Genomic DNA, 11239 nt, shown 5'->3' on the forward strand with positions numbered 1-11239 from the left:
CAAACTCACACCTGTTGAAATTCAAACACAGGTTTAGGAAAAGACAGACAGTCAGAATAAATACACCTTTATTTGACTCATTATAGACCTGATGATACAAATGCCACCACAGAACAATGAAAACACACCAATCAGGTTACAGTTCTGAAATAACAGACAAATCAGATTACAGCAAGACAAAGGGACTGTACACTCTCCAGGTGCCCCCGGCCATCCCTCCCTCCTTACATTAACTATTGGGTTATAAACCATTAGTGCTTCTCCTAACTGTACAAATAAAGCTCAACTACACCCCCTCCCCATCTATATCTACATCTAAAAGCAGTCACAGAGAGTTTGGCCCACTTCAGAGCCGGCCAAAAGCCATATTGTTGCCTGCCTCAGTGGATGAACCTTCCATTCATCCATCCATAAGGACTTTGGTTATAAGTTCTAATACTTGGTTTATGATTCTGTCAGTTATGTTAGTTATACTAGTGAACTTGGTTTATGATTCTGTCAACATGTCTGCCATAGAGTTATGCGACATCTCAGAAGATTGCTGCTTTTTGGTTGAAGCCTCAAGGGCCAAACTCTCTCTTTACATGGCTCTGTCTAACATTCTCCATCCCTACCTGCACACACACACACACACACACACACACACACACACACACACACACACACACACACACACACACACACACACACACACACACACACACACACACCCTACAGTATCTCAGTCAACTATATACACAAATCCTTCAATATATCCTACAGTATCAAGATCAACCTAAACACCTCATCTGGTGAAAGGGGAATACATATTTTTCCTCCCTACCGTCCTCCCATCCCTCTCTCTGCCTCCTGCTCCCTCTCTCCCCATACCTGTCCATTGCTCTCTCCCTCTTGCTCCCTCTCCCTCTCTCTTCTTCCTCCTCCCTCCCTCTCTCTCCATCCCCATCTCTCCATCTCCGTCCTGAAGGTCTTCATGTCTAATCTGTTCTGGTCTGTTGGGGTGAGGTCTGGTCTCTTCATGTATGGTCTGGGGAATGAGGTAGGGCTGACGTGTCTTCATGTCTGGTATGCGGTGGTCTCACTGGGGGGTGAGGAGGGGAGGTCAGGAGAGGTGAGAATGGGAGGAGGGTGAGGTCTGGTCTCTTCATGTATGGCCTGGGGGTGTGAGAAGTGGGTAAGGTAGGGGAGGTGGATTTTTCATGTCTGGTCTGTGGTATGCCTGGGGTGTGGAGGGTGAGGTTTGTTCTCTTCACGTCTGGTCTGGGGGGTGAGGTAGGGGGGAGGAAGAGGGAGGTGGTCTGTTCATGTCTGTTCTTCGTTGGTCTCAGTACTGGGGTTAGGGTTGTTAGTGTTGCTCTCATCATTCTCTCTGCAGCTGATCCTGTCCAACTCTGCCTGGACATCACTCAGACCCAGCTTAGAACCTGCAACACACACACAGAACTACTCAGCTCTGCCTGGATTTATATTTTAAACCACGAGAGGGCGACACAGGGCACATACACCCCTTCTGCCTATATAATAACGGTGTGTGTGTGTGTCCTACCTGACTTGCGAACAGTCCCTGGTGTGCTGTTGCCCGGCGGCGATGCTCCGGCCTTCTTGGTCAGAAGACTGTTGAAGAAGTTAGCCAGCACCCCCTCACTGGTCTGACCTGCTACACACACAGGGAGGGTTGGAGAATGTCATACAAAAAGGTACAACAGTTGAGCAGGGTCTGTGGTAAAATACCTAATTGCTTTTCTGGTGTAATGTGTGGCATTAGCTACACACATTCACGTCATGGCGTACCTGACTGGGGCATGGCGTACCTGATTGGGGCATGGCGTACCTGATTGGGGCATGGTGTACCTGACTGGGGCATGGCGTACCTGATTGAGGCATGGTGTTAGCTACGTTGGCTGCAGCTGAACGATTACTGGTCCTGGGAGAACCACTGGGACCTCTACTACTGCTGGATTCCTGTCACACACACAAGATCACATCAGTTTCCAGTATCTTAAAGAGAGAGAGAAAGAAATTAGGAAAAGAGAGAGACAGTCAGAAGAAAGAGAGATTGACTTACCCCTGGTCGCCCGGCAGATGCAGGAGGCTGTTTGGAGAGCAGCGACTGAAACCACAAAGACACACATTAGAGAGAGAGAGAGAAACACCCACACACGTCACCATGTGTCAAGTCTCACCTGCAGCTTGAGCAGAAACACCTGGTCATCTTCAGCCTGAATCTCCTTCTCATGAACAAACTGACATAGGAGAGGATGTACACAACGAGACAGGGGGAGAGAGATTCCTATTAATTCATCTATCATTATAGTTTAAATTACAATGGAAAATGTGACGTTCACTAACAGTCTTTTTGGGAATTACAAGAGAGAGTTGAGGGGTTAAAGGTCGTACCTTTCTGACAGGCGGTTTGACGATGACCTCCTCAAAGATGTCGTCTGGTTTCAGCGTTTGGAAGTTCTCATGGAGGATTGAAATCTTACTTTCATTGTCCCACCCTGACGGACTGAAAGAAGACAGAGTCACACACTCGCAAACGTAAAGAACACAGGGTTACACTCACACACAAACACACACTTACATGAAGACTGTGTCTTTCTCCACCAGTTGAGCAGGGTAGTGGAAGGGGAAACCGTAGAGTCTGTGAAGCAGGTATTTATACAGAACATCCACATTCTTCATTTCCTTAACCGACGTATACAGCAGAGACGCCCCGTCTGACACAGCATTAAGGGGACAGTATCACTCACTACACGATCCAAGGCAGGCACAAAGAAATGAACCGCCATGTTGTCTCTACCTTTACACTGCATGCAGATGGATTAGGGGTTAGTAAGATGCTACGGAAAAGTGATCAGAGTTAAAGTGTGTGTGCGCACGTGTGTGTGGACGTGTTTAACTATACTTGTGGGGACCGGCTGGGACATTTTGTTACTCCCACCAGGTCAAATGCTATTTCTGGTGGGTTTAAGGTTAAGGTTAGAATTAGTGTTAGAATTATGTTTAGGAGCTGGGTTAAGTTTTGGGTTTAAGTTTGGGTTCAAGGTTAGGTTTAAGGTTCGGGTGTTTTCACATACAGTCCTCCTTAAAAGAACCGACCTCGGTCCTCTTTAAAGTGATCTCTGGAGAAAAAAAAAGGCAAAATAACAGTTCTCTTAAAATTCACAATGCCCTTACCTTTGAATGAGGACAACTCCTTTTCCAGTTAACTTCAACTATTTTGTGGGCAGATTTCCTCTTTGCATTCACATTGCTATGTCTAGAAAGGAACCAATATCTTTTTCCAACATTCACTCAATGCACTCTGTGTTTTTAAAAAGTGCAGGACAAACCATTTCATCAGAATATGTTCTCGGAAGACGGATGTTTACATACACCTTAGCCAAATACATTTAAACTCAGTTCTTCACCATTCCTGACATTTAATCCTAGTAAAAATTCCCTGTCTTTAGGTCAGTTAGGATCACCACTTTATTTTAAGAATTTGAAATGTCATAATAATAGTAGAGAGACTTATTTATTTCAGCTTTAATTTCTTTCATCACATTCCCAGTGGGTCAGAGGTTTACATACACTCAATTAGTATTTGGTAGCATTGCCTTTAAAATGTTTGACTTGGGTGAAACATTTCAGGTAGCCTTCCACAAGATTCCAACAAAAAGTTGGGTGAATTTTAGCCCATTCCTCCTGACAGAGCTGGTGTAATGGAGGCAGGTTTTGTAGGCCTCCTTGCTCACACACTTTTTCAGTTCTGCCCACAAATTTTCTATAGGACTGAGGTCAGGGCTTTGTGATGGCCACTCCAATACCTTGACTTTGTTGTCCTTAAGCCATTTTCCCACAACCTTGGAAGTATGCTTGGGGTCATTGTCCATTTGCGACCAAGCTTTAAACTTCCTGACTGATGTCTTGAGATGTTGCTTGAATATATCCACATAATTTTCCTGCCTCATGATGCCATCTATTTTGTGAAGTGCACCAGTCCCTCCTGTAGCAAAGCACCCCCACAACATGATGCTGCCACCCCCGTGCTTCACGGTTGGGATGGTGTTCTTCGGCTTGCAAGCCTCCCCCTTTTTCCTCTGAACATAAAAGGTCATTACAGCCAAACAGTTCTATTTTTGTTTCATCAGACCAGAGGACATTTCTCCAAAAAGTACGATCTTTATCCCCATGTGCAGTTGCAAACCGTAGTCTGGCTTTTTTATGGCGGTTTTGGAGCAGTGGCTTCTTCCTTGCTGAGCGGCCTTTCCGGTTATGTCGATACAGGACTCGTTTTACTGTGGATACAGATATTTTTGTACCCGTTTCCTCCAGCATCTTCACAGGGTCCTTGGCTGTTGTTCTGGGATGGATTTGTACTTTTCGCACCAAAGTACGTTCATCTCTAGGAAACAGAAAGCGTCTCCTTCCTGAGCGGTATGACGGCTGCGTGGTCCCATGGGGTTTATACTTGCTTACTATTGTTTGTACAGATGAACGTGGTACCTTCAGGCATTTGGAAATTGCTCCCAAGGATGAACCAGACTTATGGAGGTCTATAAAAAACAATTCTGTAGTCTTGGCTGATTTCTTTTGATTTTCCCATGATGTCAAGCAAAGAGGCACTGAGTTTGAAGGTAGGCCTTGAAATACATCCATAGGTACACCTCCAATTGACTCAAATGATGTCAATAAGCCTATCAGAAGCTTCTAAAGCCATGACATCATTTTATGGAATTGTCCTAACCGACTTGCGAAAACTATAGTTTGTTAACAAGACATTTGTGGAGTGGTTGAAAAATGAGTTTTATTGACTCCAACCTAAGTGTATGTAAACTTACGACTTCAACTGTATACCTACTTACATTTTGGAAGCTCATAAATTGCATTTAGTAAAAATATAAGCCGTAGGCCTCCCGAGTGACGCAGTGGTCTAAGGCACTGCATCACAGTGTTAGCTGTGCCACTAGAGATTCTGGGTTAGAATCCAGGCTCTGTCGCAGCCGTCCGCGACGGGGAGACCCATTGGGTGGCGCACAATTGGCACAGCGTCGTCCGGGTTATGGGAGGGTTTCGGGAGACAGGGATATCCTTGTCCCATCGCGCACTAGCAACTCCAGAGTAACCTTGGCATTACTTTGGACCCTGATCTCTCTTTTGACGAACATATCAAGACTGTTTCAAGGACAGCTTTTTCCCAACTACGTAACATTGCAAAAATCTGAAACTTTCTGTCCAAAAATGATGCAGAAAAATTAATCCATGCTTTTGTTACTTCTAGGTTAAACTACTGCAATGCTCTACTTTCCGGCTACCCGGATAAAGCACTAAATAAACTTCAGTTAGTGCTAAATACGGCGCACCAAGAACTGACCTATAGAACCAAGACCACAACCGGTCACATCCCGATTGCAGATACCCGACCGAGTACTGCAAAAATTCGGTCCCAATCCCATACATTGCCTACTTTCTGATTGGCTACGCATGTGGTGAGACACATTACGAACTCCCTTTAACCGATCCTGGGCGAGATCCCTGCGCATGGGGAGCCCTAGGGGGCGATCAACCCTGCTTGGGGCCGATATAGGCAGTCCCACACTAAGCAATTAGAGGGCCAATAGAGGTGTCAAACAACTAGGACAAGAACTGGGAAGGGCTGGCGATACACCTGCTAATAAGCAGCGCACATAGGTTGTCAGCAATCCGATTGGCCATGCCGACTGCCCGCTTCAATATAACCATAACGGTCCTGGGCGCCACACCCATAGGGCCAGCAAAAAAAATCTACACTACACCTGCATAGGCGTTCTGTCCGCCCAAACCCCACCAACAGCATACCCAATCAGATATTCCCGATCAAAATCAAATCCACGACAAGCGCGCGCCCGCCACTTCGACCACACGCGCGAGCACCAGTCACAGACCGACCCGCACGCGCTAGATAGCACTTCCAGACTGGTCGCAAAAAAAAAACCGGCAACACGCCTGACCCGTGCGGAAAAAAAAGAAAAACTGATTTGCGCGCCGGGGCGCCTGCCCGCCCCGCCCCGCCCCCCTTCTGCGGCGCGCGGCGCTCCCCCCACCACCCCCGTCCCGCACTGTGTACCGGGAATCTCCCACATAGCACGCCTTGCGACCGCCCCCCGAATAGGTGCCGTACATTCACGCCCATACGACCTGCCTCACATATTCTCAACATGACCACCGCTAGCCCTACGAGCGCGGCTGATCCCCCCGACGCCCGGAGAAGACAGACGAGACATACTCTTTGACACTTCATACAATAAACCTCCTGATCTCAAGTAAATATATACCCTTACCTCCTGGCCCACTGTGCCGTTTTACCATCCGTAACTTTTTGGCGCTAAATAACCCCAGACAGCAGCGTTGAACAGGGGGATTCCAAGGTCGTCACCTTGAATCTGCCCGAAGAAAAAGACGTTTTAGCCCGGACCATAAGCCCTCACTCACCACGCTGTACGTCTAGTATATCCGCGTTAATGCACAGTTCTCGACATAGAGGACGGCATTGCCATGCTAATCCTACTATCTTGTACACAAGCCAAAAAAAAAAAAACAACCACACTGCCCGCACTGCCCGACCAGCCCGCGTCGCCAACCCACATCAGCCACCCAAAGTGCCACGCCCCCAAAACGAGGATTCCCCTCACCAACCCACCAAACAACCTTCCTGCCGCCTGTGAGATCATTTATCCCCCCGATGCAGCAGGGGTCGTGGACGGAGGGCCACCGTCGGGTGCTGTGCCGCACGGACATACAACATTTCTCCCGCACCCTAACCCCCTACTATAAACCTATTCCCTTCCCCGCACGTACATCCGCCGACGCCCAGCCCCGTCATGCCACACGCACTTCACAGGGCCCGTCCTCCCATCACCAATCCCACGCTCCACCGGCCGGCCCCACCGCCCTGCCCCAGCCACTGAATTGTCATCTCCACTATTCGCCCTGCCTAGCAGCTAGGGACTATCGGGGGGTTGACCAGACATGGCTCCGGGCCACACAGAATGCATCCGCCGATTCCCGTGTGTGTGCGCCACAAAAAGATGTGTTGTGGGCGCCGTGATTTCCCATCTCAACCTGTGAGGGACCCATGAGCATGGCCAGTATATATGTATCCTCACAAAAAAGAAATCCCTCACCGGGTGACACCACTGCCTCTTATATCTGGTGAGGTTTACCGGTTCACGGTTCGCCTTCGTGGTTCGGCCTTCTGATCTATACAGAGCGCTGGTTCAACGATTTTGGGATTTTCCGTATTGGAGTAATCCCGGTTCGGTTTATCAAACGGTATACGGAAAAGTGATTTTCACCCCCCAGTACCTAAACCTGTCCCCGCCCAAAAAAAACAGCCCGAATCCAAGGTAACTGCTTTCCCGTGCATCTCTGGGCAGCCCCCAAAACAACAGAGACCACCACCTCCCCGTATCTCAATATATCCCATCTCCCCCTCAGGCCTATAAATCCCACATTTTCACCTCGAAGACCCGTTCGAGGTGTCTAATATCTGGACAAAACCAGTTCAACTTTACCCGCTACATTTTTTGTCTGTGGGGCTATGTGATACCGTAGCGTTTTGCTTATTTCCGAGCCCTTGCTTATGGATCTGAGGGAGAAGAGAACGAGAATGCAGCATTGTTTTGCGACAACAGTTGGCACAGATGAATGCACTCGTTTTTTAAAAAGTGCAGGACAAACCATTTCATCAGAATATGTTCTCGGAAGACGGATGTTTACATACACCTTAGCCAAATACATTTAAACTCAGTTCTTCACCATTCCTGACATTTAATCCTAGTAAGTTCTGTCTTTAGGTCAGTTAGGATCACCCCTTTATTTAAGAATTGAAATGTCATAATAATAGTAGAGAGACTTATTATATTCAGCTTTATTTCTTTCATCACATTCCCAGTGGTCAGAGTTTACATACACTCAATTAGTATTTGGAAGCATTGCCTTTAAAATGTTTGACTTGGGTGAAACATTTCAGGTAGCCTTCCACAAGATTCCAACAAAAAGTTGGGTGAATTTTAGCCATTCCTCCTGACAGAGCTGGTGTAATGGAGGCAGGTTTTGTAGGCCTCCTTGCTCACACACTTTTTCAGTTCTGCCCACAAATTTTCTATAGGACTGAGGTCAGGGCTTTGTGATGGCCACTCCAATACCTTGACTTTGTTGTCCTTAAGCCATTTCCCACAACCTTGGAAGTATGCTTGGGTCATTGTCCATTTGCGACCAAGCTTTAAACTTCCTGACTGATGTCTTGAGATGTTGCTTGAATATATCCACATAATTTTCCTGCCCATGATGCCATCTATTGTGAAGTGCACCAGTCCCTCCTGTAGCAAAGCACCCCCAACAACATGTTGCTGCCACCCCCGTGCTTCACGGTTGGGATGGTGTTCTTCGGCTTGCAAGCCTCCCCTTTTTCCTCTGAACATAAAAGGTCATTACAGCCAAACAGTTCTATTTTGTTTCATCAGACCAGAGGACATTTCTCCAAAAAGTACGATCTTTATCCCCATGTGCAGTTGCAAACCGTAGTCTGGCTTTTTTATGGCGGTTTTGGAGCAGTGGCTTCTTCCTTGCTGAGCGGCCTTTCCGGTTATGTCGATACAGGACTCGTTTACTGTGGATACAGATATTTTTGTACCCGTTTCCTCCAGCATCTTCACAGGGTCCTTGGCTGTTGTTCTGGATATTTATTTGACTTACTACGTGCCAACATACTGGTACGTTCTGTCCTGACGTGTTAACAGAAAGCGTCTCCTCCTGGCGGATAGCGCGCTGCGCTGTCCCATGGGGTTTATACTTGCTTACTATGTATTGTACAGATGAACGTGTGACCCATTCAGGCATTGTGAAATTGCTGCCCAAGATGAACCAGACTTATGGAGGTCTTATAAAAACATTTCTGTAGCTGGCTGATTTCTTTGATTTTCCCATGATGTCAAGCAAAGAGCACTGAGTTTGAAGGTAGGCCTTGAAATACATCCATAGGTACACCTCCAATTGACTCAAATGATGTCAATAAGCCTATCAGAAGCTTCTACAAGCCATGACATCATTTATGGAATGTCCTAACCGACTTGGCGAAACTATAGTTTGTTAACAAGACATTTGTGGAGTGGTTGAAAATGAGTTTTTATTGACTCCAACCTAAGTGGTATGTAAACTTACGACTTCAATACTGTATACCTATTTACATTTTGGAAGCTCATAAATTGCATTTAGTAAAAATATAAGCCGTAGGCCTCCCGAGTGACGCAGTGGTCTAAGGCACTGCATCACAGTGTTAGCTGTGCCACTAGAGATTCTGGGTTAGAATCCAGGCTCTGTCGCAGCCGTCCGCGACGGGGAGACCCATTGGGTGGCGCACAATTGGCACAGCGTCGTCCGGGTTATGGGAGGGTTTCGGGAGACAGGGATATCCTTGTCCCATCGCGCCATAGCAACTCCAGAGTAACCTTGGCATTACTTTGGACCCTGATCTCTCTTTTGACGAACATATCAAGACTGTTTCAAGGACAGCTTTTTCCAACTACGTAACATTGCAAAAATCTGAAACTTTCTGTCCAAAAATGATGCAGAAAAATTAATCCATGCTTTTGTACTTCTAGGTTAAACACTGCAATGCTCTACTTTCCTCGCTACCCGGATAAAGCACTAAATAAACTTCAGTTAGTGCTAAATACGGTTGCTAGAATCTGACTAGACCAAAAAATTTGATCATATTACTCAGTGCTAGCCTCCCTACACTGGCTTCCTGTTAAGGCAAGGGCTGATTTCAAGGTTTTACTGCTAACCTACAAAGCATTACATGGGCTTGCTCCTACCTATCTTTACGATTTGGTCCTGCCGTACATACCTACACGTACGCTACGGTCACAAGACGCAGGCCTCCTAATTGTGCCTAGAATTTCTAAGCAAACAGCTGGAGGCAGGGCTTTTTCCTATAGAGCTCCATTTTTATGGAATGGTCTGCCTACCCATGTGAGAGACGCAGACTCAGTCTCAACTTTTAAGTCTTTACTGAGACTCATCTCTTCAGTGGGTCATATGATTGAGTGTAGTCTGGCCCAGGATGTGAAGGTGAACGGAAAGGCTCTGGAGCAACAGACCGCCCTTGCTGTCTCTGCCTGGACGGTTCCCCTATCTCCACTGGGATTCTCTGCCTCTAACCTATTACAGGGGCTGAGTCACTGGCTTACTGGTGCCCTTTCATGCCGTCCCTAGGAGGGGTGCGTCACTTGAGTGGGTTGAGTCACTGACGTGATCTTCCTGTCCGGGTTGGTGCCCCCCCTTGGGTTGTGCGCGTGGCGGAGATCTTTGTGGGCTATACTCGGCCTTGTCTCAGGATGGTAAATTGGTGGTTGAAGATATCCCTCTAGTGGTGTGGGGGCTGTGCTTTGGCAAAAGTGGGTTGGGTTATATCCTTCCTGTTTGGCCCCTGTCCGGGGGTATCATCGGATGGGGCCACAGTGTCTCCTGACCCCTCCTGTCTCAGCCTCCAATATTTATGTGCTGCAGTAAGTTTATGTGTCGGGGGGCTAGGGTCAGTTTGTTATATCTGGAGTACTTCTCCTGTCTTATCCGGTGTCCTGTGTGAATTTAAGTATGCTCTCTCTAATTCTCTCTCTCGGAGGACCTGAGCCCTAGGACCATGCCTCAGAGACTACCTGGCATGATGACACCTTGCTGTCCCCAGTCCACCTGGGCCTTGCTGCTGTTCCAGTTTCAAACTGTTCTGCCTGCGGCTATGGAACCCTGACCTGTCCACCGGACGAGCTACCTGTCCCAGACATGCTGTTTTCAACTCTCTAGAGACTGCAGGACCGGTAGAGATACTCTTAATGATCGGCTATGAAAAGCCAACTGACAATTTACTCCTGAGGTGGTGACTTGCTGCACCCTCGACAACTACTGTGATTATTATTATTTGACCATGCTGGTAATTTATGAACATTTTGGCCATGTTTGTTATAATCTCCACCGGCACAGCCAGAAGAGGACTGGCCACCCCTCATAGCCTGGTTCCTCTCTAGGTTTCTTCCTAGGTTTTGGCCTTTTCTAGGGAGTTTTTCCTAGCCACCGTGCTTTCTACACCTGCATTGCTTGCTATTTGGGGTTTTAGGCCTGGGTTTCTGTACAGCACTTTGAGATATCAGCTGATGTAAGAAGGGCTATATAAATACATTGATTGAGGGGTTATACTAGGGGAAACGGTGTTTTG

The 11239-nt window shown here is 47.2% G+C and overlaps 1 protein-coding gene across 2 annotated transcripts in view; it reads right to left on the reverse strand.

The window, feature by feature from the left end:
• Positions 1-1170: 1170 nt before the first annotated feature.
• The window catches only part of dync1li1 (dynein, cytoplasmic 1, light intermediate chain 1), a 21766-nt gene continuing 11697 nt past the window's right edge, over positions 1171-11239 (reverse strand). Inside the window, exons 7-13 of one of the 2 annotated variants that reach the window (XM_024136097.2) lie at positions 2585-2720; positions 2398-2509; positions 2184-2243; positions 2066-2110; positions 1872-1962; positions 1547-1654; positions 1171-1424 (exon numbers count right to left, since the gene is read on the reverse strand). In XM_024136097.2, coding sequence (XP_023991865.1) covers positions 1303-1424; positions 1547-1654; positions 1872-1962; positions 2066-2110; positions 2184-2243; positions 2398-2509; positions 2585-2720 — 674 coding nt within the window. In that variant the 3' untranslated portion in view covers positions 1171-1302. Of the gene's footprint in view, positions 1425-1546; positions 1658-1871; positions 1963-2065; positions 2111-2183; positions 2244-2397; positions 2510-2584; positions 2721-11239 lie in introns of both variants that reach the window. The other variant, XM_024136096.2, reaches the window with a different exon arrangement.

The sequence above is a fragment of the Salvelinus sp. IW2-2015 genome, unplaced genomic scaffold, assembly GCF_002910315.2.
Source record: "Salvelinus sp. IW2-2015 unplaced genomic scaffold, ASM291031v2 Un_scaffold778, whole genome shotgun sequence".
NCBI lineage: Eukaryota > Metazoa > Chordata > Actinopteri > Salmoniformes > Salmonidae > Salvelinus > Salvelinus sp. IW2-2015.